At 36.8% G+C, this 27,401-nt stretch overlaps 1 protein-coding gene across 19 annotated transcripts in view; it reads right to left on the reverse strand.

Annotated features, from left to right (window-relative positions):
• Positions 1–6,382: 6,382 nt before the first annotated feature.
• Positions 6,383–27,401, reverse strand: part of LDB3 (LIM domain binding 3) — a 128,194-nt gene continuing 107,175 nt past the window's right edge. For all 19 annotated transcript variants that reach the window (XM_075758748.1, XM_075758740.1, XM_075758751.1 and 16 more), the window contains 6 exons: positions 25,097–25,224; positions 18,581–18,881; positions 17,179–17,359; positions 14,856–14,976; positions 13,317–13,432; positions 6,383–11,072 (listed from right to left, as the gene is read on the reverse strand). In XM_075758748.1, the coding sequence (XP_075614863.1) occupies positions 10,983–11,072; positions 13,317–13,432; positions 14,856–14,976; positions 17,179–17,359; positions 18,581–18,881; positions 25,097–25,224 (937 nt within the window). In that variant the 3' untranslated portion in view covers positions 6,383–10,982. The remainder of the gene's footprint in view (positions 11,073–13,316; positions 13,433–14,855; positions 14,977–17,178; positions 17,360–18,580; positions 18,882–25,096; positions 25,225–27,401) is intronic.

The raw sequence follows: 27,401 nt of genomic DNA on the forward strand, positions 1-27,401 counted from the left end.
TCTGTGGTCCAAATATATTTTTGAAAACTGTTTGCAATTAGATGAGTACTTCTCTATTACTGTTACCAAAATAAATATTCCATGTTACATATTAAAAGAATATTACCCTTCAGCCAGGGACACAATTTTTTTTACTTAAAATGATATGAATTTGGCTTTGTCTTTTTTCAGAATTATTTTACTTGAAAGCACATTCTTTTGGTTATAAATTTATTCAGCTGTCTGTTACTTAGAAATGCCATGGATTTTATTAAGTGTTTTAAATGTAAGCATAATTAACTCAATAAGGCAGAATCAAATCCGTGAAGAAAAGTGTTTTTTAAGATTTTCTGCTAGTCTAGCACTGAAAGGCAAAAGTATTCATCAGCACTGCAAGCCCCAGCCAGCCTTCAGTCCAACAAGCGTGATGTGGAACTGAACACAGTGCAGCGCTGGAGAGCACTGTGGAGACACTCCAAAGAATAACAGCTCAATGTGCAGAGCACAGGCACAAGGAAACAGGAAACTGTTTCCACAGCTTAAGCACTTGGTGTATTTCGAGGTTACTTCTGAGTTTCTGCAGACCAGATTGTTCTTCAGCCTTGTGCAGGTGGACAGGGAGGAAGGAAGACATAATGGCTGTACCTGTCATGTGCCTTAGGCAGCTGCTGCAGGATGTGAACTGATTCCTTACTGAGCTGTGTACTAGGGAACTCAATTGCATCTTGCAAAGGGCTGTAGTAGTAGGAGCACTTTGCCTGGTGTTACAAGTGCTCTAGGGGACATTTTGCCAGTCAAGAACCAAATTTTGCATTGCTTTTTCTGTTTCTTCCTATGCCTAGTTGAGCTGTATGTTTCTGTTTTATGAACTCCTAGGTACAAAAAACATATTCCAGGCTTTTCACCAGGCCATAATAAACTCTGAGACAACTCTCCTTATAAATACAAAGAAACATTTCAAATTATTTTGTTTTTCTTAAAGCCAGTGTTGGGTAGTAAGAACATTAGAAGTCTTACGCAGAAAGAAAATATTTGTAGGCTCAGCAGAGGTTTCAACCTGGGTGCTTCACTCACATCAGTTTGTTTGGAGAATTAGTGATATGTTTTCCCCTAGATGCACACAAATAAAATCCTTAAAGTCTTCATTTGCTCTGAGAAGATTAAATATTTAGAATTAGACTCTAGTGCTGATTTTAAAATTTATATTCCGAATTATATACTATCAGTCTGCAGTGCTGAATGATCTACAAGGAAGTTTTAATTAGCTTCTCTCTGAGAATGAGCATATTGAAGATATGTTTGTGTTCCTCCATCTTTTATTATAAGATGTATTTGTTAGTTTCTTTTACAGGTTTGAATAATCCTTAGATCCAAAACCACATTGTATTAACAGCTCTCCTACTGATGCTGAGGCTTCATCCCCTCGAGCCTTTGTAACAAAAAATTCACTTCTTGATAATGATCCTTTTCAGCAATAGAAACTGAACAAATGCTGAAAGAGGAAATGTTTCTTAAACCTGCTGTTAAACACGGAGAATTCTTTTCAATACAGAAAATTTGTGTCTTGGTGTGTGTAACAGCTTTGTCTTCAAGAGGCATGGATTCAAGTGGATATGTTTCTGGCAGCTACAGTGAGTAGTGCAGAGATTTACAAAGATGGGCATTTATGAGACTGAAAGTGCTATGTTCTTCCAAGCTTAGAATGAAATAGATCTGAATCCTATACAACACAAATGAACCAAATAATTTCAGTTAATCAAATCCTTATTTTTTTCTCAGTCTAAACATATCTTTACCTTGAATGCATTGCTGTTAAATAAGAACAAATGCAGCAAAATACTCTCATTCTCCTCTTTTTTCATGTTCTAGCACAAACAAAATAATATAGATCTACTAAATGATAAGAAAAGGATATGCATGTATTTCAGTCACAGTAGTCAGCTAATGTCTGAAAATATGTAATGAAGTTAAAGACATAGCAATAAAGCTTTTCTCCCTTAGTCTTGAATACGTACTGGAACTGGAACTTGAACAGGTTAAAGAATCATATATGACTAAAAGCAAATTCTGACAAATAGTCTGTAACTTCCTTTGCTTCCAATAAGAAATTGGCCTGTGTCTGCAAATCTCCGGATTTGGCAGCTATACCTAATTCAGTTTAAACTCCCACTGGCATCAGCAAAAAAATTACCTGATTAGAGATGCAGGATTGGATCTAAGATAATAGCATATTAAAATTCCACTATAAATTCAAAAGCTACTAATGGAAATTAAATCCCAAAAATATAAAATGTCCAAAGCAGTTGAACAGTTTTCAGTGTACATACTCAAAATGCTAAACAATAGTAGCTATTGCATGTGTGACCATCAGGAAACACAGCTGTGCTTCTTTGTGTTACAACTAATTACTTCCGTTGTATATAAAATTGAAAGTATTGGTACTCTGGGGCGGAAAAAGGATATCCTGATACACTGCTCCTATTTCCTTACCAAGGCTTATTACTGAATGTTTCACCATTAATTCAGTTACGATGAATTATCCTGCGATGAATAAAGGAAGGGTAAATTGGGTGGTTAATTGTTATGCTAAAAGCTGCTTTTTCTTTGCATTTTCACTCTCCTACATTTTTATCTCATTTTACTACTTTCACATGTGCCCACTTTGACAGCAATTGTTCACTTTTAAGTAGTTGCACCTAATAATGAAAGTCTAAAATAAATGTTTACTTAACTATCCTTTGACTTAAAGATTGTTCTATTAATTTTTTTTATGCTATGAGATCAGAGAAGACAGAAGACTTTGTCTTTTAAAGGAATGAGCAAAATGTTCTCAGCTTAAGTATTTGCGGCCAGGTTTTCTGAAGCTGGCACACAGACATGTAGTTTATACCTTTCTGTCCCAGTGAATTTCTGTAAGCTGGAGGGGGATAAGGATTCTTACCCAGAGTTCGGGAGGAATAGTTAACAGCCCAGCATTTCTCTGTTATGCATTATTTAATTTTTTTTAGTGAGAATTCCATAGGAGCAAAAACTGTTTGAGATTCTACTAAATAGTGCAGATCTGGACCCTAAGGATATACACTGCCCCCAGACTTTAATATCTACTTTTTAATAACACCGTCTCTTTGTTTTTTAGAGAACTTCTGAACAGAGAGCAGCTGCTGTGACTGCTTAGGAAATCAATGAGTCTCTAACAGCCACCAGCCACGTAAGTCTATAAAAAGTAGATAATGTGTTATGTATTTGATACTAAGAATTTAATCTCTCAGGATGCTCCTCCTAACCTAAAAGTCTGCGGTTGTATGCCTAGGCATAATTAACACCACCAGACTATTTCCTATTCATTATAAGATGTGTAGCACAAAGCTGAGTAAGTGACATGGGGGAAACGTGGAGTTCTTCAATGTGAGCACAAATAAATTCTGCCAAATGAACTAAAATCTTTGCAAATTTGAATTCAGTCCAGTTGGTGTCACAACAAAGTAACAGAAGAATGGCAACTCAGAAAATCTCCCACTCCAGAAACTGGTTTACATAATACGGATGGCAGAAAATCATCATCCACATAAAATACAGCCCTATTCTCCTTTTGCTGCAGCAGCTGGTGCTGGGAATACAGTCTCAAATAACTATGCTCTGTCATTATTTAATAACAACACAGTTTAGATTCAGGTGTGCTAAATTCGATGCCATAGCCAGAACGTGAATCTCTCTGGCTAGTAATATCACATTTATTGCAAGAATTTTTTGGTCAGAAGTATGTGCAGTGTAGCGTAGATGCTGTTTAGCATACTTAAAGCAGAATCTTCCAATTAATGTCATATGTATCATGTATCCACAATAAATCTCAGTAAATCTGGTATTTCCAGGATGCAATAGGCTGACTGAATACACTCACATTAGCAGTACAACACATTTTGTTACTTTTTACCCCCCATTGTTACACAGCTTACAAGCATGTGTAACTAACTCTGGTTAGGCTTCCACATGTGCAGCAATCACAGGGAAATTTCTAATGTCCTCAGTACAGAAAAAAATTTCCAGGAAGAAAAAGAAAATGGGTTAGGGAACATGCAGGCCCACCAGCGGCATTGGGTACTGCAGAAGAACATTTGGTTGTGAAAGAATATTTTTGGTCTGTGTTTATAATGCACAAATGAAATTTTTATTCCTGAATTCATAATTTTTACATGAAGCCAGATTTTTGAAAGTGTGTCCTTCTTTTTGCACCCACATCTCCTATGGTATCAAAAGTCTAGAGAGGGTACCTCAGAAAGCACAAATACCTAACTGGTAACAAAAACTAGGTCTCTAGGTGCACTCAGTTTAATGCATTGTTACTATACTATGTATAGTAAATGAACTATACGACAACAATTTAGGCTCAAATACTGCAGGTATGAAACACATCCACTTAAAGGAAATCACAGCCTCACTTCTGAGTGTTTTAATCTACATACATGTTCCATACGTGCATATAGGAATACTTACATTTATCAACATTAAGATTTCTTTGAATCAAACTAAACCTTGATCCCAACATTATTTTCCAGACTATGTACTATTAGATCTTAAAATAATTAAAATCCTGTAAATCATTCTTTTGTTCTGAAATAAGAGCCTTAATTATGACTATAGATATTTATTAAGTTTCCTAAAAACCCAAAACATCCTCTTTAATGCACCATAGCAGTAAAACATTCTTGACCAGCAAGTTTCCTAGCTTTCTTGTAGCAAGCAGTATTCATTTCACAAGCACTGGAAGGATCATCATTTTTATGCAAAATTGTATGTTTATCTATATCTTCTAATTAAAAAAAAATACATTGTTAATTCAGTTTCAGAAATGCCTCAACTCTTTTTCAGTAACACTACACATAGTAAAACTAAGTGGAAGCATAAGAATTTCCATAACATCTTTGTCATTAATGAAAATAATCTGAATTCTAAAGTAGTAAGATTAGAAAATACTTTTGTAGTAGAGGCAGATTTATTAATGATACTTTATGCATACTAATTTATTATTCCCTAACAGTTAAAATCTGGAAACTTTTAAAGGAAAAACATGTTTTGTTCAAAAGTTTAGCTTTGTTCAAAAAAAAAAATTCATTCTGCTTGTTCTTGATGCACAGAAAAGTCTTGTGACTCAGTCTGACAGTCCTTATTAGTACAACACACATTTGTTACTGTTTTCTTTTGATGTAATCTTCCTAAGATGAGGAGGAACTGTATTTTTAACAGCTATCTGAGGGCATGTTTTATCGGCATACAGCACAGAATTTATGCCTGAATATAATCTGAATCTCATCCATAACTCTGATTTGGCTAGGAGAACAAAGCATTTCATTGTGTATTCAATAATAGTTTCAGCAATCTTATTCACACATTCCTTCCTTTCTTAATCAACAGAAACTGGCTGAATTTAAGATTCACGATTGGGGGGGTGGGGGTGGGAGGGGAGCAATGCCAAAGCATATCATTTTGAAATCACCATTTTCTTCAGCACAAATCATAATCTCTCTTCTATTAGCAATCTCTTAATGCAACACTTGTCAAGCTATTTTGCACCATGTCCTTTTCTAATGAACTTTGCTCTATTCACTTTTTGCACCCAATTAGCTGGCACAGTGCTATGCTTGTGTGTCTATTGCTTCCACTTCCAACAGCTGAACACTCCAGGGATCACAGTGCGCAGTTTAGGAACCACTGTCTTGTGCAAAGGTTGAAGGTCAGAACAGACAATCTGAAAAACAGCAATTTTGAACTGACAGAAAATTGCATACGTTCTGTTCATTCTTTTGAATTGTATTTTTACTTATGCACATTGTAAACAGAAATTAGGGCTGTAAAAGAAAAATCAAAGTGCACAAAGTTGTGATTCCTGATGTTGTACTTTGTAATGCCATCTAAAGCCAAGTCTGTCTATTTATCATGTGACTTCTTAATTAGGTTTAATATAATTAGTTGTATCTTTAAAAATCCTGCATTCCTGAGGGTGTGGATTAGGAATGTGCAAAATGGCTGTTTTTGTAAGCCACACTGTTATATGAAGATATCCTTTCATTTGGAAGTATTTCTTGGCACTAGAGCTCAATGAAGACGATTAAAATGTTTTGTATATTATTTAAAGTCACTTCTGCTAAGAAATGGAAGAACACCCACCTGAACTTATGCAATCAAACTTTGTGCTCAGATGCATCAATGTAACCTAAGACAGAACTTACCCATTCCTTATAAAGTTACTATAAACAGGATTTGTTGACACAATAAGGTCTGTGACTGTGCAAGTCTTGCTAAGTTACAACATGTACTGCTAGTACACTACATCTTTTAAGCATACTAATGTTTGCTTAAAACAGCGTTATTTGGTTAATAAAACATTCAAGACTGATATACAATACAGTTGAAACCAATGCTTTTAATTTTTATTTTCAGGTCTGAAGTAGAGAGTACAAGCTTGTGTCTGCTTTCTGATCAGTATTACACGGCTGAAAGCTGTCAGCTGTTCACATGCCATATTAATAAATATGCCCAAATCATAAAGCTTTAACTGTATTTGCACATTCCTTTTATTACTAGACTGTTTTATTCATATTGACACAGATAATCCATGCAAGGTAGTTACTCACACCTCATAAACCACACTACATTCTGGTTCTGAAATAACTAGGAACTTCGGAAAAAATACATATATAAAAGCAAGGGCACTTGTGGCATCAAGTCAATATGTCAATATATTATAAAACTTAGACTTCTAATATGATCACTGCAGGCAAGAAATCACTCAGTTTCAAATTTTGATGTTTATAAATACTAAACAAATTAATATCTGCTACCAGGAGACAAGTATTGCAAATAAACATTAGCGTGCCCAGCATTAGACACTAATGAGTGTGTTCAGTGCTGTGGACATTCACATTATTAAACATAAATACAAATAATCTTTAACAAAACATTTCACTCAAAGTACTGACCACTGAAGGACCAAAGTAAAACATTTTTCCTTGTTTTGAATTGATTTTAGAAACGTGTAATGTGTAAATCCAATATAGTAAAAACTAACTTCTAAAAAAAGAAGTCATGAGAGTGTTTTTTTTCTTCCAGTTAATAAAAGTAGTCTTTGGAAACATTTAATTTACTCTGTTCTGCAAAAAGAACAGAAAAAGAGAAAAAACATTAAGATAATTTTTGAAGCCTTTGGCTGAAAAGTTATTGAACAAAGACTGGTCTTTTTAATTGATCATTCAGAGGTACAGTATCTTTGTTTTATTATGTAAAACCCCATGTTAATTAGAATGAAAAGAAATATTTAGAGGAACTTAGGACTAGTCCCAGGCATCTATTACAAGACATAAAACATAAACAAGTACACATTATTAATCTTGCATATTTTTGTACAGCGTTTATGTTCAGTGATAACTGAAGGGCCCTATTCTGAATTTTATATATATATATATATATGCATCTTTCCCCCCTCCATATCACAAAGGTGACATGTGGCAGAAGAGTATCAGCAGTTACATGGTATTCTTCCCCTGACAAAGTTAAAATACTACATTATTATTCACAAATTTCTGGTTCAGATATGTGCAAAAATTATATCTTAATATAGATATCAAGGGCGGATAAGTGGATTCCCTATATTTGGACCACATTATGAAGCAGCACAAGTCAAAACAGGAAATTTATTACATGATAATCCTCAGGGTATCTCTGTTCTTCATTCAGAGATATCACTGTACCTCATATAGTGATATGTAAACTAGCTTTAATCTCACTTGCTCAGACACCAGCTGGAGTCAGGGCATGTGTTACAGTGCAGGTTATCTGTCCAAGGAAATTTTCAAGACTCTCTCAAGTTAGTACAGCTCCTCACTGAAAGGGAAATTTTCAGGACTCTCTCAAGCTAGTACAGCTCCCACTGAAAAGGAAATTTTCAGGACTCTTTCAAGCTAGTACGGCTCCCACTGAAGTCTGTGCTGCTGCATGTTCACTGTTGCCATGCCACAAGCTAGCTCAGCTATGCTCACATACATTGCATTCACCTTTCTGCAGTACTGACTTCAAATTTACTAGATTGGATCCTGTATCCCCCTTGCTCATCCATTCTATGCACAGTCATACTACCTCTCTGGACTACTGTGAGCTGCCTGTATCCTAATTTCTGGCTTCAAGCCCTTTCCCTGACTGTAGTGAGTCATCCTGGCTATTCCCCCCTTCCCCACCCCAACTATCTAACGTGTCGACTTAGTGAAACTGGCCTTTCCTAACTATCCCCCCTCTTGCAACCCCTGCTTCAGTAAGGGCTTCCCATCTCCTCAATGCCTCATCTTTTCACACTCAGACAGAGGCCCCCAGAGCCATTCTGGCTGCTGCAGGTGCTCTGCCTTCTCTGATGCAAGCCTCCCTTCCCCTACCCACGCTGAGACCCCTGTCCACCCCAAAAACTCGCATGCTGACCTGGGCCACTTCAGCTGGCAATCCGGGGTCCCCTGTGAATGTGAAAAAGAGACAGCCCCAGCCGCACTGCCTACCACCATCTCTGCACAGAGTGTGCCCCTGCCTAAGCTGCAGCACTCCATCTCTGGCCATCTCCTAAAATGCTTTATCCTTCACACTGCCAGTTTTTGGGGACACTGAGAGGGAGGGTGGAGAGGGAGAGAGACACGTATACACCCATGCAGATTAGAGGCAGAAGACCTCATGAAATTCTCCTGAGGCATCACAAGCCCTAGCATTTTGTGTCCTCCCAAGGAGTCTGACTCCCTGTTTTGATGTTGACAGCAAGAGACTTGTCCCAGTCAGTCACTAACACAGAAAGCTGCCTAAAGAGTGTCTTCAATGCAGTCTTAGTATATAATATGCTGATATGAATTCTCTTAAATAACAGAGAATAATAAACACCATTTTGTTGAATAGCATTAAAAATTAAAAGGAAATCTAGAATTGTCTCACTGTTATAAAAAGGTATTTCATGAAGTCAAATATGAGTGAAAAAATACTTAACTTCAATGATTACAATTTATTCCTCTAGAGAATTTTATGATCCAGATCTTTGGATTTTGTAATCAATGGAACCATATTCACACCAGCCCAGCACTGACTGAAAACAGAAAATTTGTTTGCTATAGAAAAAAAAAAAGGCTTTGCATATAATGTACCAGTGTTTTAGAATAATTCATGCATACAAAAATCTGACCCTGTAGCACTCAGATCAGATCACTGCTAAGATCAGTGAGAACTAAGATACCTACTGAATAAACACATCATACATGTCAAAACTGCCACAAGCAGTTCAGGTTGTTATTTTTGTCCAAGATGCAGACTGCCTGCAGGTAACTTAACTCTCATATTAGAACTCCAAATTTTTTTATTCCTCCCCCAATATTTGGATAGTTTTTCATCCCTGAAAAAGACACACCAATTTCCTTAAAATGGGCATTACCCTTAGGAGGGAAAAGGCAGACAATGCTATGTCATTCCTTGTCACTCAAAACCCAAGGTAAAATATAGATGGGACCAGAATGTGGCCCACAGAATGCATCCTCAGCCTCAGAAATACTAATTCAAAACTGTCAGTACGGCAAGCTGTCAACACACACATCATAATTCTCACTTAAACAAATTAATAAAACTTGAATAGTGATCAGGCTTCCCATTTTAACTCTATTTTCTATCAGACAGAACTGCTGTCTCCAATACAAAAGTCATTGATATTTAAAATAAAAATTCAGAAGTATTATTGGTACTACAAGTATTGCTCTTTTGCAAAAAAAAAAAAAAAAAGTTTTATAAATACCTGTTTGAACAACTTGAAAGTTGTTCTTAAAATATTAGAAAAGATGACTGTATGGTTATCCTAATTGTCAGAGCCTTTCTACTGTTTTACAAAGGCAAATACGACAATTCAGAATCTGTTGCATTTAAACTAACAAAAATAATAAAGAGTATGTGCCTGTGGTGTTATGCTGCCTTACGAATTTTTAATCAATGTTAATTTATTATAAGAAAAAAAAAAAAGAGCCTTTTTCCTGACTATGTGGCACAGAGTAGGGAACTTTTGCAAGCTATTTCCCACTTCCTAGCTGTGCTAGATGAATGTGTGTCTTCTGTGTTCATCAATGTGAAGGTCCAGATGTAGATTCCTACCTCCCACTGATATCAATGGGAATTACAAACCAAAGTAACTTTGAGCATTTTTTTTTCCACAAGAGGAGAGGAAAACTGGTTTCAAATTAAAAGCTGGCTTTCCTAGCCAGTGCTATTCCATTCAATGTAAGAGCAATTTGTAGAAAAACAGTTGTCCTTTTCCACTATGATTTGAAAGTGAACTAATCTATTGTGCACGTATAAGCCAAGTGCACTAGCAAGGTTGACCCAACATGCTTTTCTCAATCTTACTGGGTCATGGAAGGAATTAATTCTGTTTCCACTTTATTTTCAAACTAAGTTATTTGGAAAGAATCTAAAATATTTGAAGCTATGAGGTAGCACCACAACATAATGGAATAGCACTCACTTTTCATAGAGGAAACCCTAATCTATTTATTTTCCTTTGAAAGCTATGGCCTTTGGTTCTACAGATTATTGTACATGTGGCACTTACTCGTTCTTGTTAAGAAAGAAAATGACTTACTACAAAAGGACTTTTTCAGTTGTTCTTAAACACTAGTGTGTGGTCTAAGCAGTAAAACTGCTGTGGGTAGTTCATTTGAAACTGTATTTATGCTTTACTTTTTACATAACAGTTTTTAGTTAATTTCTATATTTTCCCCAACCATTGCTCTAATAATGGACTCATTCATTTGGTTTTGACTGTTCATTCTGTAGGTTTTTGTATGAACCTTGCAAAAGCATGTTCTGCATTTACAAAAGAGGTTAAACTTCAGAAGTATCAACTTCCTAGCTTTTACCAAGAAAAATTCTAGCCATGGTTATCAACTTTATAATTGCCCAGTTAGTCATCCGTTTTTCCCCAGCGTTACTGTCTACCAACTCTTCTTTTAAACATTGATGGCATGGGCATGCTTCTTGCACAGCGGCTTATCCTTCTTGGAGTAGAATGGCTGACCTTCCAAATTCACATGGCATACCTAGAATTAATAATAAATACGTTCAGGAATCATATTTAAAAAAAAAAGAGAGAAAGACATGATTATCATTTTCAATTGTATTTCTCTTCTGCCCACACATTTCTTTGGCAGAAGCACATCTGATTTCCTGGATCAAAGTGCATGCTTTGGTAGTTTTCCTACTCCATGTTGAGGCTAGATTCTGGTTTGCATCAGCTCTCCTTTCTGTATTTTTCTGCCACCACTACCCACTAAGTTCACTAGTTTTCATTAAAATGAAGTCTGGATACCTGATCTCCTAGGCAGCTTCAGCATGTCCCAGCAGTTGTCCCTTGGCAGCCCAGGTTTAGATCAGCTTAAACTGTCCTGGAATTGTACAGATATCTACACAGGGTAGCGCAACACCACTTGCAAGGTCAGAGTTGACTAGAACCACTTAAGGAAGTCAACACATCAGAATCTAGGAATAAACATTGTCCCTAATGCTTATGGCAGGCTTAAGACTAGTGAGTGATAATATCAGTGATGTGCTATTGCAAGTGGAAGGAAAATCACATGAAAGGATATGAGGATAGCATAGTTGAAATTAGGAATCGTGTTTATTTGCATTTGACTTAACCCACTGAAAGAAATAAAGGTAGCTCCTAACAAAAAATGCTGTGAGAACTGCATTAACAAAACTGTCACCTCCACAGAAAATTGGATTTCTAATTTAAATAAATACATAAGAATGCAGTTAAATGACCAAGTAAAAAAGAACATGAAATATTCAGAGAAAGTGTCTTTTATAAGTGACTCATAGCTGATAGTTTGTGAAGGAAACTTGCTGTCTTAGTATTCCTTTCTACATTAGAATTTCAAAAAGACTTCAGCTTTCACAGGACACTTTTATGTCACTCACTTCCATGTACCCTTGAAAGGCCAGTAGCTAGTTCGGCTTTAGATACTTATAAACATTTCTATACTTTCTACTTGTGACCAGCAGGTCGAGGGAAGTGATCCTGCCCCTCTACTCTGCTCTTGTGAGACCCCACTTGGAGTACTGCGTCCAGCTCTGGGGGCCCCAGTACAAGACAGCCATTGAGCTGTTGGAGCAAGTCCAGAGGAGGGCCACGAAGCTGATCAGAGGGCTGGAGCACCTCTCCTGTGAGGACAGGCTGAGAAAGTTGGGGTTGTTCAGCCCGGAGAAAAGGTGGCTCCAGGGAGATCTAATTGCGGCTTTCCAGTATCTGAAGGGGGCCTACAGGAAAGATGGTGAGGGACTGTTTATCAGGGAGTGCAGTGACAGAACAAGGGGTAAGGGGTTTAAGCTGAAGGAGGGTCGATTTAGATTAGATGTTAGAAAGAAATTCTTTACTGTCAGAGTGGTGAGGTACTGGAACAGGTTGCCCAGAGAGGCTGTGGAGGCCCCATCCCCGGAAGTGTTTAAGACCAGGTTGGATGGGGCTTTAGGCAACGTGGTCTAGTGGAGGGTGTCCCTGCCCGCAGCAGGGGGGTTGGAACTAGATGATCTTTCAGGTCCCTTCCAACCCAAACCATTCTATGACTCTATGATACTCTTCAACCTAAATTTTAGATTTCAACAAACATTAGAAATTGTCACTGTCAGTTTTGGTGTGGCTGACATACTATTTTTAGTTAATTAGAGGTTCTAGATATTATTACCTTAGGAATAATATGTTGTAGAGCAGCATAGCTGTATTAGAACCATAAGAAAAATACTGTTTATCATATGGATTTTACTACTTTGTGTGCAGTGTGGGAATATGGCCACACTATATAGCTGTATACACACCACAGATTGATGAGTTTGACCAACTTTTATGCTAATTACTATTCATTCTCTCTAAACAGACTCCTCTTTGCAAGTTTCAACAAGCGCTCTGCGTGGAAATACAAACTGCACTGCTTTGTAAGTAAGATTATGGCCATGCTGTTAATTTATTTTAAGTCCTGCTTTATCTTTCTTTGGTAAACATTGGAAAGCATAACAGCAACAGTGCTATGTATTACTGTACATATTCTCTAAAACTGGATGTTTTATTAGAAAACACTCACTTGTGATGGTCAAATTTAATAATTCTACGAAAAGTTAACAGAGGAGAAGAGAAATTACTCCCCTCCTTTTCCATCTGCAAGTAAAAAATAAAATTCAATCCCTCTGCATCCTTAGGCATATGTTAGCCATTCCTGCTTTCAGGTTTTCTGATGTTACTTCACAATTTGAGTGTAAAGAAATGAGATAGTATTTGGTATAGAACCTACAGCACAAATGAAGCAGGTATCATGCCAAGTGTGTCCAAGAGCTTCAATGAATTTATCTCCAGCTTCAACAGGAAAATCACAGCCATGGCATTTGGTGCTGAACAAAGCAATATAATCTAAAATAAAACAAAAAGCAAACTTAGAACAAACTCTTAATGTAATCATTTTAAATCCAAAAGAAATAGAAAGATTCCAGAGGATGAATTTTTTGATTGTTTTTGCTCAGAGTTTCCTACTACATTCACTGACACACTCACACTGAATTTTGCTTTTCTTTCATTATTTAAATACAAACTAAATGCAAACCTCCACATTAGCACGACAATTGTCATCACAAACATAGAAAACAAAAAATTAATGAAATTTGAAGTTATGTTTCCCACATTAGTTTTAAATTAGCTTTAATGTACATGGAAGCTATTCATAAGGACAAATATGGTCATACAAAACACAGTCTAATGGCCAGTGAGCGTTACCTTAAGGGTGGTATAGAAGCATAGTTTAAGTTTCCATGACTGGATTTATGTTCTCTCTGCATTAACAGAGAACATTATGGAAACCCCATTCTGGCTGGTTAACACATCTTATCTTTACTTTGAATATCAATTGCAATTTGGAAAGACTTGACATTGGAAAAAATTAGCAGAAATTCTGAAAGGTATGTGGAATTGTGAGAGTCATTAGATGTTATGGCAAAACCTTCAGTTTTAAAGGGTAGGTGACAAGTCAGTCATGCTGTATTGTTTTCATTCTTCATTAAGAGTTACTCTGATTTGTAAAATTGGATTTGCGCAACCATAAAGAAGGAATCTCCAGAGAGCTCATTAAATGGACAAGGCAGTGCTTACAGAGGGAATACCATCCTGAACCTGCTTCTTGACCATGTCAGGGAACTCATTTGCATGGCAAGCACAATTTATTAAACTATATTATCCTTTCCATAGTTTGGAAAAACCTGGCCTTTTCCTTTTTTTAGTTGGCAAGAAGCAGTTCGTTTGCTGCAGCACTCAGAAAACAAAATCTCTACTACCATGTGTTGCCCATCTGAGCAGAGCTGTCTCTTCATATATGCTGGTCGATGAGTTTTAGGGTGAGGCAGCAGTATCAGAGGTCATAATTCAAGCAACTTAGTAGAGAGAATGTGGGCAGCAACCCATACGTACCATATAGAAATGCTACCAGAACCCTAAAGGAAGAATTTTTCACCCTATAACATGTAGATTTCTAGTGAGCAGAATCTACCAGGGAAGGGAGTGGGACAGGGAAAAAAAGTGTAAGGAGAGTAATGGAAGTATCATAATATGTCAGGGAGAGAAATGAGGTCAGGCATTCTGGGACATAGAGGCAAAAGACCAGCACTCTGCCAGTCTATCACATAAAATGGAGAAAAATAACACTCGCATATGCAGAGAGCGGAAACAAAGCCCATGCTGGATGGGTAACTGGTTTTATTTTATTCATCAGCTGCTTTATTCTTATGTTGCTTCCATGCAACATGGAGCACATGGTTACTGAGCAGAACTGTCCAGTTTGCCATACCTTTCTCACAGTAAGGTTCCCCATCCTCCATGTGAAAGAGGCTATTCCCAAATGGCATCTTACAAGCAGCACAGACAAAGCAACTTGTGTGCCAAGTCTGTCTTAGGGCATGCATCACTTCCTGTAAAACAAACAAAAATCTCCAGCACAATAGCATGCTTTGCAACTACCTACTGGAGCACAAATACAAGGCAGACATGCTCTACGTTTTTCCCTTTTGTATCAGCCAATTCCCCCCCCGCCCCGTTAAAAGAAATAACTATGACAGAAATTGGGCTCGTTTGGAAAGAAAGAGGAAATAGGACTGCAAACTTTCTGGAACAATGTATTTGCCAAAATGAAACAACATAGTTCAGCCAGCTGTTTGTATCAACATGCCCAGTCGCTGTTGCAGGAGAGATTCTGCACAAAGATTCTGATTATTTTCTCCTTTGTTTTTACATGACTAGTATGAAATCTTCAGTGCAAAAGTGTGATTTGTTAAATAAGTTTTAAAGAGTTGTCTCCCTAAGACCAAGAAACGCATGCGGGGGATAAGTCTGATGTTTTCAAAGCAACTTAGATTATGTACTAATTTCTTTAAGCTTCTCACAGGAACACTTCACAAACCAATGTGAAAATCTAAAAAAAAAAAAAAAAAAAAAAAAATAAAAATTCTTAGATTTTAACTTATGTGATTAGTGAAAATGAGTCTGCATGTCTGTTCCTAGGCCATGTGTTCATCACAAAAAATAATTCTGTGCAACTGATGTTGTCTTGATCTGAGTATCCAGATTTTATCAGCTTCTTTCTTCCATCCAGTATGGAGCAATCTCTGTCACTGCTTCATTCTTATCCTGTCATACAGAAATCCTCCAAGTCCAAAAGCTGCTATACTGAGCTCTGATGCATGGTTACCTGCTAATTTGTTGATCTTACTTGTGCCAAAGACAATGTTTGACAGTGTATCTCTGTCAAACTGTCCAGATTTCAAAGGGCCATCTGTGTAACTGGTGTAAATTAATTTAACTTTGTTAACTTCAGTGAAACAGCATTGATTTACACCAGCTGAGAATCTAGATCCTATTTTATGTTGCTTCCAATTATATACGTAGACTCTGATTCTTTTTTAAAGATTATTTTTAATCTCCCTTGACTATGACACAAGGGATTGAAGTCCTCTTCCATGCTTTCAATCCAGTGAACAGACAAAATAGTCTAATTTATGTTCGCCATATATCTCATTAGAGAATCACCATTTGAGATTCATTAACTTCTGTTACTGTTTGCAAAACAACTATCACTGATAAATTGGTTTGGATCCATTTATGAACCTCACTGAACTATGAAGCAAAAACCAGATTGAGAAATCTTATTAATATAAATAGAGGCAGCTGGCATCTTTGCTATTTTCCTGATGAAAATCCATAATGGGGAACTGATTTGTGCCAGCATTAATTAGGTAAGTTAAGTCAGTACTCTGCTGTATAATTACTACTACTGCCATAGTAGCAAACAAGACTTGGTTGGAGCCAGAGCTTCACCATAGATGTCTGATGCTGCCATTCCTAATTGGCAATTGTAGAGAAAAGCATCCAGTCTGTCAATGCCAACATTTAGACAGATGTCAAAAGGTGACAGCTAAGCAGGGAAAAAAAATGTGTAGTATTCCTTGCTTCCTCATAAGAGAATCATGTCATATATTCACTATAACATGTATAAACACACTGCAAAAATTATCTTATGGTATTCCAACCTCATCACTAAGTTATATGTAGAGCAAATTTACTTGTACCTAAGCACGAGTACATTAAGACAAAAGTGGCATCTATTTTCGCCTTTCTGGAATTCAGATCTTTGTGTTTATTCTGTATTTTCTTAACTATAAGAAGTCAGCAGAATTCCTCTTGGCAGCTGTGTTGCTAGCTACCAATGAGGTGCAGCAACAGCAATGGGTCTCTTCCCAAGATCACTAACGTCTCCTTTGAAATTTAGATTAAGTCCTGTATAAGAAAAAAACCCCAGTTCAAGTCTCTTACTATAAATATAAAGAAAAGGTAGATAAAAGTAACATAGTGCGTATCAGATAGCAAAGAATTATCCAGAAAGCGTTACTTATGAGATGGTAATTGAATTACATATTCTGAGTTGAATAAGGTACAGAAATATCCAAGATTTTTGATAGATAAAAATTATTATAACGTTTCTCATTCTGAAATAATCAACAGACTGGGAAATTATTATTAAAAAGGGGGAAATAATATCTACATTCATTGCTTACAGTCTAAACTCACTATTTCAGTGAACCATGCAGTTGGAGAAAGGGTTAAGCTTATTCCCTTACCCCCATGATCTTAGTGTGGCATCTGGCACAGGTTGGTGCAAAGAACTGTTCATAACAGCGCTCACAGTACACACTATTCTGCTCCTCCACAAAGCACATATCAGCCAAGGATGTCTTGCAGTAAGCACAGTTGAATTCTTCTGGGTGCCAAGAGCGACCCATGGCTACCAGGAAAGGACCCCTGTAAACAATCATAAATATTTGTACTGCAAAAAGATTGAATTACCCTGATTACAAACTCACTTTGTCAGACACTGCATACATGTATAACAAGCATTCTACTTGAACCATGAAGGTGTGTATTAAAATAAGATCCATAAGCCTAAACAGTCTTTTTCAAGATCATTACTCAAACGCTTTGCCAATTGGTTAAAATACTTCACTATTGTTTAGTCATATACATTGGATTTACAGACAACTCTTGGAAAAATCATCAATTGTTTTCATATCTGCATAGCTCTAAGTGGTATTTGTAAACAGCTGCAAAGACAACAGGAAGAGGCCAAAGGTTGTAACACAGAAGATAATGCTACTACTTGAAAGCATGAAAAAGCAAGCAAATTTCCAAACCTACACACTTACACCTCACAATAGCTCCTAAAGTCTTCTGCCTTCTTTTCATCTGAGACAGCACTGCATACAGCATGTTCTAGAAATGTCAGACTATCAGATGACAACTTGCTGTTTGATTATATGGAAGACACATTAAACTTGTTTTGGTGATTTACTCTTGATTGTAGTTAGATATAGTGATTATTATTGGAGTGTTTCCATTTCAGAATATGTAAAGAGCAATAATCAGCAGTTCCACATCACCAAACTAGCTCCTTTTAGTGGGGGGAGACCATCATTAAACATGGATTACTTAAAGTTGGTTAGCAGTCCACAGGGTAACAATGGGCACCAGTCCAGCAGAATGAATTGGGAGAGGAGAAGGGAGAGGCATGCTATGAGTCACTGGTAATAGAGTGTAGGCATTATCTTTCTCCAGACACAAAAGCAACAATTACATTTGGCTGCTGTTCCAAAATGATGTCTCATTCCTTTTGTCTCCATAATCCTCCCCCCTATTCCCCTAACTCTCCTAATGAAGTTCTACGTACCTCCTTCAAGGGGTACCTTAAAGGACCAGAAACTTGTTTAAAAAACAAACAGTGATTTGCCACAGCATCCAAGAAACAAACAATTAGCATGGATAACTTTGCAGTGATAAAAAGTGAACCACACAATAGCAAAATGAGCTCTGGAAATGTTAAATTAATGAAGCAGACAACAGACATCCCTGCTGGGTAATTTAACTGAGTCTTAGGCTCTGGTACTGTATATTAATGTACAATAACCAGTCTCTCTGATTTTTTTTTTTTCCCCTGCTTCATCCCTCTTCAAAACCTCATGACCTTACCGAATTATGCTGTTACAGTGCCCGCAGAGAGGAGTTCGGCTGCTGGCTGGAAAACGCTCAGCCCTCTGAACTGTTCCCCGGGCTATTGCAGGAGCCTGGGAAGAAGTTGAAACTGGAGATGGGTAAGCAGAAGTTGAGGCAGGAGATGGTACTGGAGCACCCCTTGGTAGGATGTGCTTTGTGACAGTAGTAGTGGTTTTTCCAGGTGCAAATTTCTGGGAAAAGGAGTCATCTGTTACCCAGGGAGGGCGACTTGCAGGCTCAACGTTGGCAGGGGTGTAGGAATGAACTGGTGCTGGTGCTGTTTCAAATATCCCAAAAGAAACCAAGAAGTATTTTAAAGTCTTTTCTTCTGATAGCAAAACAGAAACACTTACCAAAGGGTACTCCATGACACACACAAAAAAATAAAAGCTTCATATGACACTTAATTATGGTCTGTCCCAATATTGCTCATTAATTCTGGACTGAAGCCAAGGATATCAGCACAATCACTAACTTTTAATCCACATGCATTGCAGAAGTCATTGCCTACTGGCTTTTACAGATTTTTTATGGAGACCATTTTCAAGGGCATTTCTTCATTTTCTAGTAGGAATGGATATGACAATTCTGTGATAATTTTAAAGACTGCCATGTAATCTGTTTAAGATAGGTTAAAAATAGAAAGGCCAGATCATGTAATAAAGTTTTAGACAGAATTCCCCATAATTTCAATAAGAAGTTATGCTTAAATTTTGATCTCATTATATTCATTAATATGCAGTGTTTTCCACAGATGTCACTGTTATCTATCACTTGTAGGTTTGACTCCTAGGTTTCTGAAGAAAAACAGGCTCACACAGGGAACACAGAGAAGCAATACTGAGGGAGCCAATTCAGCTCACATGACCAGCAAGACAAAGCCAACAGCACTTAGAAGAAGGCCAGGCTTGCGGTTATGACTGATCTCAGTTCAGTTCTTGGCTCTACCACAGACTTCCTGTATAACTTCGAGCAAAGCGTAGTATCTCTGTGCCTCAGTTCCCATGTATAAAATAGAAATATTATACTTCCTTTCTTCCACCCTTTGATTATCACATAAAATCTTAAGTGCAGACTGCCTCTGTGTTTGCATGCACCAGGCTCTAATCTTGGGTGGGGCTTTATCACATAAAAATAAGCAGAAGCTAGAGCCTGCACATACCGACAAGTTTTCCCATTGCCCTGCTCTTTTCAAAACGTCAGATCTTGCATTGTGTAGGACTGAAGTCACTGCCCAAGAAACTGCCTTGCTTTGCCAAGTACAGGAGCACTAAAAGCAGCTTTTGCACAGAAAACAGTGAATGATTGTTGGTTTGTGTGAGGAGGAACAGAAGCTTAGAGAATTGAAGTGTTTTGCCCAAATGAGAGAGTGCAGATCTGGGAACAGAAGTCAGTTCTCCTGCAGTCTAGGCAAACACTCTGCATAGTAGATCCCAGTGCCAGTAAAATGATGACCAAATACAACATTTACAGTTCTAAGGGGCTTGCAGGTAGAAAGGTATTTCAACCAAGAAAAGGGTTGTAACATGGATCTTTCTGAGTAATTAAGTGGTGAGAAGATTATGTTCTACTTAACACTCCTCCCTTAGCTCCCACCCTACCACACAGAATAACATACACTGATTATTGGCAATTGCAGTTGCTTAGATTTCATGTATATCAATCCACTGTGATCACCCTAATGATCTCTGATTTTCTTCTTTTTATTGAGTTCAGAGTTGAATCTAATGCATCTTCTTGATAAAACTTTCTTATGCTGCAGCATCAACAAAGTTTCTGTTTTGTAAAACTGTATCCCACCTTACCTTGAGGCTTTTTCTTCTTTTACTTGAGAATAGTAAACATGTTTAAAGATTTCAGAACAGGGAATTTTTATCCAATCTCTTTAAACCCTGGGGCTGTTACTATTTATGTATTACGGTATTAAGCTAGGCAAAATTAGAAGGCAGTATTTCATTTCTAATTGGTGAGTTCAAAAGGCTCCCACCTATGAGGCTCTCTAATTAAATAAGGTGACTTCTAGCTCATTCAGTTTTGTGAAAGGATTCTCCCTCCCCCAAGAGCCAATTCTTGTCCATGCAAAGTACAGCAGTGTATCCCACCGAGGGCCTAACAAAATAGTCAAATATTCAAACCCGGAGGTCCAGAAGTGAAGAACAAATGCAGTCCAGGTACCATTTTTAGGGTGTCTTTTTCTATGATTGTCTTTAGTAAATTCAGCTTGCGACCTCTTAGTTTTTCAGTTTTTCTTCCTTAATCTCACAACATTGGTGTTTTATTTTTACGGTTTGTTTATTCCAACCCATACAGACAGCATATGATTTATCTGGGTTCAGATTAATCTAGACTCCTTTGAAGGATAAACACTGGGGAAGGGGTTTTGTCTTTCATTCTCTATACCTTCTATTTCTTTTTACTTCATCTTTTCTACTTGCCGTGGTAAAATAAAGCAGCAAAATAATTTTTTTTTTCCAGTTGCTGAAAGAAGATACCAGGGGAATTATTGCAAAATGACAAATGTCGGGTGTTCACACCTGCTCTGAGTTCTCTTGTTGGCCATTATAATTTAATTTTACAGGCTGGATTTATTACAACGTATTTTCCCCTCAGTGAACAGGCTGGAATTACTATTGATTTAAATTAGTGTCATTACAATGTATTAGAAAGATTTCACTAACTTTGAGATTTGAGCTATTCTTATTAAGAGGGAATTATTATCTTGCTGTCTTATAGCTATATCCCTAACCTTATATTAACAATTCTTTTGTCTTAGTAGCTACTGCCATACAAATTCACCTTGCATGTTTATGTATTTCAAAGTTTTCTGACATATATGCAGCAGATGAAAGGTACTGTTTGCTGGTAAAATGTACTAAGATTCAATATATCAGAGAATAGATTCTCAAAATATCAATATTGTATGAGCTGACCTTTAACTGTTCAGAAATGAATACTTTAATTCAGTAACCCAGCCTCTATCACCTTGTTTCTCTCAGCCCTCAGACTCTCAGAGTAGGAAAGAAATTATGGGACTATTGTTATTTTGAGAGAATGGCAGAAGAGATCTCTCAACAGCCATAGAAACAAGCCAGTTCCTTGCTTCTGGGGAATTTGGAATTCTCCCCATCAGCTCTTCATTTATGGTCAATGAATATTTTCCCTCCAGAAAAAAAAGGCATATTAGTAAAGTGAAGATCCATATGGTCTCAAATGCTTTAGTCTTATATACTGGCTTGCATTGTGAAAACATTTTTTTTTCCTTAGTAATAGTTTTCCAGTAAAAATGTAATCATATTCGCAATTGATTTGGCTTGTTCTACACTTAGTGACCACATCCTTGAAGCCCAAAATTTTCCTATATGCTGTTTCAGTATATAGTAGATGCCAGACAAAGCAGATAACGCAACAAGTCCTGTGTAAGAAGGCACCATTCTTATTTAGAAGAATTTGAAATGAAAGATGGTACGTAACCTGCTGTTTTAGTCTTGAAGATGCTTAGGATTCAGTGAAGAGGTCACTGAGATCTATTGAATCTTTCTACCAATTTCTAAGAGTGGATCAGGCCATTACACTTGAGCACTTCTACATACATGAGTAGTCCTGTTTGGACTTACTGATTTAAAAGGAAAGATCTGCTTTCTTACTTTTAGGTGTCATCTTACTTAGTAATATAAAACTGGCATTTGGGTTGCTTGGAATATACGAAAGCACTATTCTAGGCTGGAAAAGCCTACAAGAAAGGAATACACAAGTACGTTCTGCCATCTAGTGGACCTCGTTCAGAAAAGAAATCTATGCTACTTTCAAAAACAGGTTCTGAAATTTACTGAACAGAGAAGGAAAAAAGATTATGGAGTTACAGCTTTCCGTATAGGAAGAAAACAAACATTTGTAACAGCAGAAAATTCCTACCAGATTTAGGGTTAGTCAAAGTAGTACTCTTTCTTTGCTTCAAAGCGTAGACTTACTGATTACTCCTATCCGAGCCAGATACTCAACAATGCAGTTTTCATTTTGAGATTGGTTTCAGTTTAACCAAATTTAGCCTCATGATTTTTTTTTTTTCCAATCTGAGACACAGTAAAATAGTCTTGTAAACCCTCTTAATGATTTATTCAGGTTTCTGGATATTGCATATATGAGACTGTTGGTGGGTGTGTTAATCTGGAAGTTGCTGGCCCATGTTTTTAAGGGAAACAAGTCATCTCATTCCCATTAACACTGAGGGCTAGCATAAAGGCTCTAAATTCTACATTGCAAATCCTTGTAGTAATCTCCACCATTCTGGCCTTTTCACGCAGCAGATTTACAAGAAAAGAAGTCTAAGAAATTATTTGCTAAAGTGAGTGCAGTTATTGCAACAGCCTGAAGTTGTACTTAGACTGGAAGAAAAAGATGGATTTTGTGATGTCGTATGTCATCATTTGAGAACAGCTGGTCCTCTCAGATTGAGGCTGTGTTTTACACTGCAGGACAGGATTTATATGCATTGACAGAGTTAGGTGAGGAAGTTTTCTAACTGTCTTGATGGTTTGTTTCAAAGTACTATTGATCTTTACCATCTGTGTTAGGAAATGCTGTTTCCTCCATTACTTCCCAACTGACAATTTCCTGTTTGCTCAGGACTGCAACTGCAACCATCTCTAGGGCCAGCTCATGTTCCAGAACAAGTATAAAGTGCTACTACATCAAATATATAAAACCTTAAAAAGGTACCAAAACGAAAATCAAACATCTTCAATAAAATATCTTTCTTTAATCTCTTTTGTACCTGAGTCACTTTGAAGTTCAATTATGGAGGTATTTTAGAATCTTTTATGGTATATCTCAAACTCCTAAATAATACAGGGACACTTACTGTTTCTTTCTTTGCAAACTTTAATGCTATTTGAATTTTATCTTTGTAATATATCACATTACATATTATTCTAAATTTTCTCCTGTTCTCTAGACTATATTATATCCTTGCAGTGCTTGCAAAATAAGAATATTTCACATGCAGGCAGACAATATATACAAGTTGAAGTAAGTTCTTTGTGTACATAGTGACACAAAACATAGTTTCCATACTGTGTATTTTAAGCATTTATTGGGAAGCAATGAGGCTTAAAACCAGCAATATAAGGAATTGCAGACAAGATGCCCATCACAGGGGAAAACAAAAGCATTGCTTCTTATTCTGAGTCTAATTCATCAGCCAGCTTCTTCTTTAACAAATACAGCTACTAATTGGATATAGCTACTAATATATTTCTGTGGCAGATTTGTATTGAGAACTGGAGCTTACACTTCCCCCAAATGAGCATGGGGCTTAGTATCAATCAGTGGATTTAGGAGATATTTCGACTTGTCACAGTTTTCTCTGTTCCCGATTATGGAAATAAATCCTTTGTCTTCATCTTTCTTTTTTTTTCCAAGACAAAAATAATTTGCCTTCGGTGAGAACACGGTATATGCTGACACACTTAACCATAAGCAAATGAGAAGCTGAAACCTTTATGGACTTTGAGACCCTTAAATAGCTCATGATAGTTATGAGCTGGCTTTTTTCACCTTTGTATCTCAAATATGAGGATCAATCAATTGATCTGTCTGCTTTATGTCTAAGTTTGCACTGGTTTCATTTCAGTAGATCCAGAGATAGAGCATTACAGAAGACGGAGTTTAAGATTGTTAGAATTCTTGGCCTTTCCATATTTACTTGACTGTCAAGATATAAATCAACTTTTTAATTCTCTTGCTAAGATCAGAATAAGCTTAATTTGAAACAGAACTGCATTTAGACTTATATTGCTGCCTCATTTAATTTGTTCATTTTGATGGTTCACATTTTGGTCATCAATGGTTTTAGAAGTTCACTCCATTTGTAACACATTAATATAAAGTGAATTTAAATAACATCAAGGAGCATATTTTCCACATGAATGAATAATCAAATATATTCCTTCAGTGATTGAAGCTGTGGGAAATGGAAGCATACCATTACAAAGTACTTTTATACGTCGTTATTTATTTCAAATATAAGCCTGAGTTTGAGAAGTTAAATATATGGCCTTATCTATTTTGCAAATATATCCTAGGCAAGCTACCTTCACTTATTTTATCTCATTCCCGAGTTGTACGTTCTTAAGCTATTTCATCAATTATGGGCTCCTAATTGGGCGCACTGGCTTATTTTCAAAATTTATTTCTTTTGAAAAGTCAGGCTACACATTTTAGTACAGGTTTTTCCTTGCTTTTATTCTTCTTCCTCCTTTTGTTCCACATGTATTTGTATTCTGCTTTGGAGTGAACAACATAATCCTCAATCTTCAGATAATCTGAAGCAAAACTAGCAGCATATAAATATTTCCTGATAACTCCATGCATATAAATATTTCCTGATATGTGTGTGTCCTATTGCAAAATGTGCATTCTTTGCATTTTCTTTTTCTAAAGGAAATGCATGTACATTCTCTTCTGAATCCTTTCAGTACTTTGAAGTCACCTTACCTGGCTGGTAGACAGAGGGCTTTATGCTGGCAGTAGTAACAACCCTTGGTTTTGAAGTAGCAGAAGCAGCAGGACTTTCACTGTAGCTTCCGGAAACTGGTGTTGGTGTATATGACTGGCTTGTGTTTCTAAAAGCAAAATGAAGGTACGAGCAACTTTATAAACAGCAAAAGTTACTGATTATGAAATAACAGATCGGGCAGCTTCCAAAGCACTCCAAGGGGAACTGTTCTTGAGAGCTACAGAGAGAATACTGTAAGATTCATTAGTCTTTATCATTGCTAAGTAAGGCTTGGACAATTCTTTGGAAAGAAAAATTAGCTGAATGAGGATATTAAATAATGGCAAGTTCCTCTTGTCATCACAGAAAATAGCTCACTGAAGGAATATGACAATTTTATTAAAGGAACTCTTGGGTTAACAAGGGATCAGACTTCAGGAATATACATACAAAGTTTGGGTTTTCTGTCCCTCTACAAACAGGCCTGTTCTTGTCTAAGATAAATCAATGAGGGGTATCTCCTTGACTTAAAAAGATACTGGCTCAGCACAATTAATACTGCAAATACTAACTACTGTTTATAAGCATTGTACTCTCTTCAAAAATATTGTAGTGACCTTTTAAAAACATTTCTGAAACTAACTCTTTTCCCTATTTAGGCTGAAACCACAATTTACATTAATTTTTCCAATGTTCAGATTCAGCTAACCCAAAAGCATGTGATATGCAATATTATGATACAATTTCTGCATTCCTAAATTAAAACCATTTGCTCAGGATTTCAAACATCAGTAGGAAATAATTTTTCTCTAATTTATGGTTCAGATGGTGATTCTCAGTTTGATTATATTTACACATTGAAATATATGCCTCCTCTATTTGCCCGTTACTTAGGATGATTCTATTTGTAGTGACTTCGCGTCTTAGACCACTAAAGGCACATTACAAACAAAGAAAGCAAGAGAGAATAAAGAAGTACAAGGAAGGGAAGCAACAGATACCGAGATGTGTGCAGTAATAAAAAAACATTCACTATTAAACATCATTCTTACCCTGAAAACAGAATTTTACTTTCTTTTTCCTTTCAGTTTCACTATCTGTATGAACCAGACCCCTATCCATTTGTGCTGACAGTTGAGAATTTATTTCCATAGGGGCATTGTCTATAGGAAAACATTTGTCAGCATAACAAAAGAAGCGTCCAGCTTTGCCAGACCATTGGTCCATCTTAACTTGTACTTTCTTTAATAGTGGAAGGAGATGCCATCTGGAGAGAACACGTTATAACCTTTGCGTATGGCAAACCCAGCAAATTCCTTCCAGTACAGGTAAAAAAGCATTCTGAGAAATGTAAACTTTTGATTTTTAATTTTGAACAAAATAAACCTATCCTCACAACGTAGCTTTTTGCTACTCTGACAGTGCTTATACTGTAGATCTAGTTTGCATAGCATTGCTGTCTCAGGCTAATTTATTTTGTCTGTTTAGTTAGACCTAGAAACCTAGCTATTGCTATAATGACTGTAGCTATTTTTTTCTGTACCTAGTCTAGCGCTTAGGGCTGGATTTGAGTCCACTATACCATGAGTGAACAGGACTCTCTGAGATAAACTGTTTTAGTGGGCTTGTATTCACTGTAAATTCCGTTGTGAACTGTGCTGTGATTTTACAGCCGCCAAAGCTGTTCTAAGCACAGTGAGACTTTTTACCTTCTGTTCTTATCATCTATTTCCTGTTGATACCCTATCTGTAGTGCGTAAGAACACGCTGTACTCTGGGTCCCTGGATCAGTCCTCCTGCCATAGCACAGACAGGAAGAGGTACGCTTCAGGTACACTGGCTTCACAGGCAGCTCTCAAAACGCCTTTAGCCAAATACACACTATCAAAAGACTTCTCCTTGTTTTAAAGTTTACTATTCGAGGTAAACTAGACAGAAAGTCAGTAAAACATACTTACCTTTACAGAATCACCGATCAATATTTACAATGTGCGTTAAAATATTTTAAATCATGTGTCATACAGCCTTAATCTGAAAATGGCATACAGTCAGGAAAGTCTACTCCCAGATGTGCAGGTCCATTGGCAGAAAGATTCATGTGAAGCTCTCTTAATGCACAAAATATATTAAGAAGTTCTGAGCCAGATTAGTGATACTGAGACTGTCATGAAGAAAAATGGTTATTCAAAATTCAAGTGTTTCCCAAAGTTAATAGCATGATAAAATCATGCCCCTAGATTTCCCTGTATGTTCAGTGAAAAGAAGTTGAAAAAACAAAAAACAACACACACACACAAAATTGTA

This window comes from Balearica regulorum, chromosome 7 (assembly GCF_011004875.1).
Source record: "Balearica regulorum gibbericeps isolate bBalReg1 chromosome 7, bBalReg1.pri, whole genome shotgun sequence".
In the NCBI taxonomy this organism is placed as follows: Eukaryota; Metazoa; Chordata; class Aves; order Gruiformes; family Gruidae; genus Balearica; species Balearica regulorum.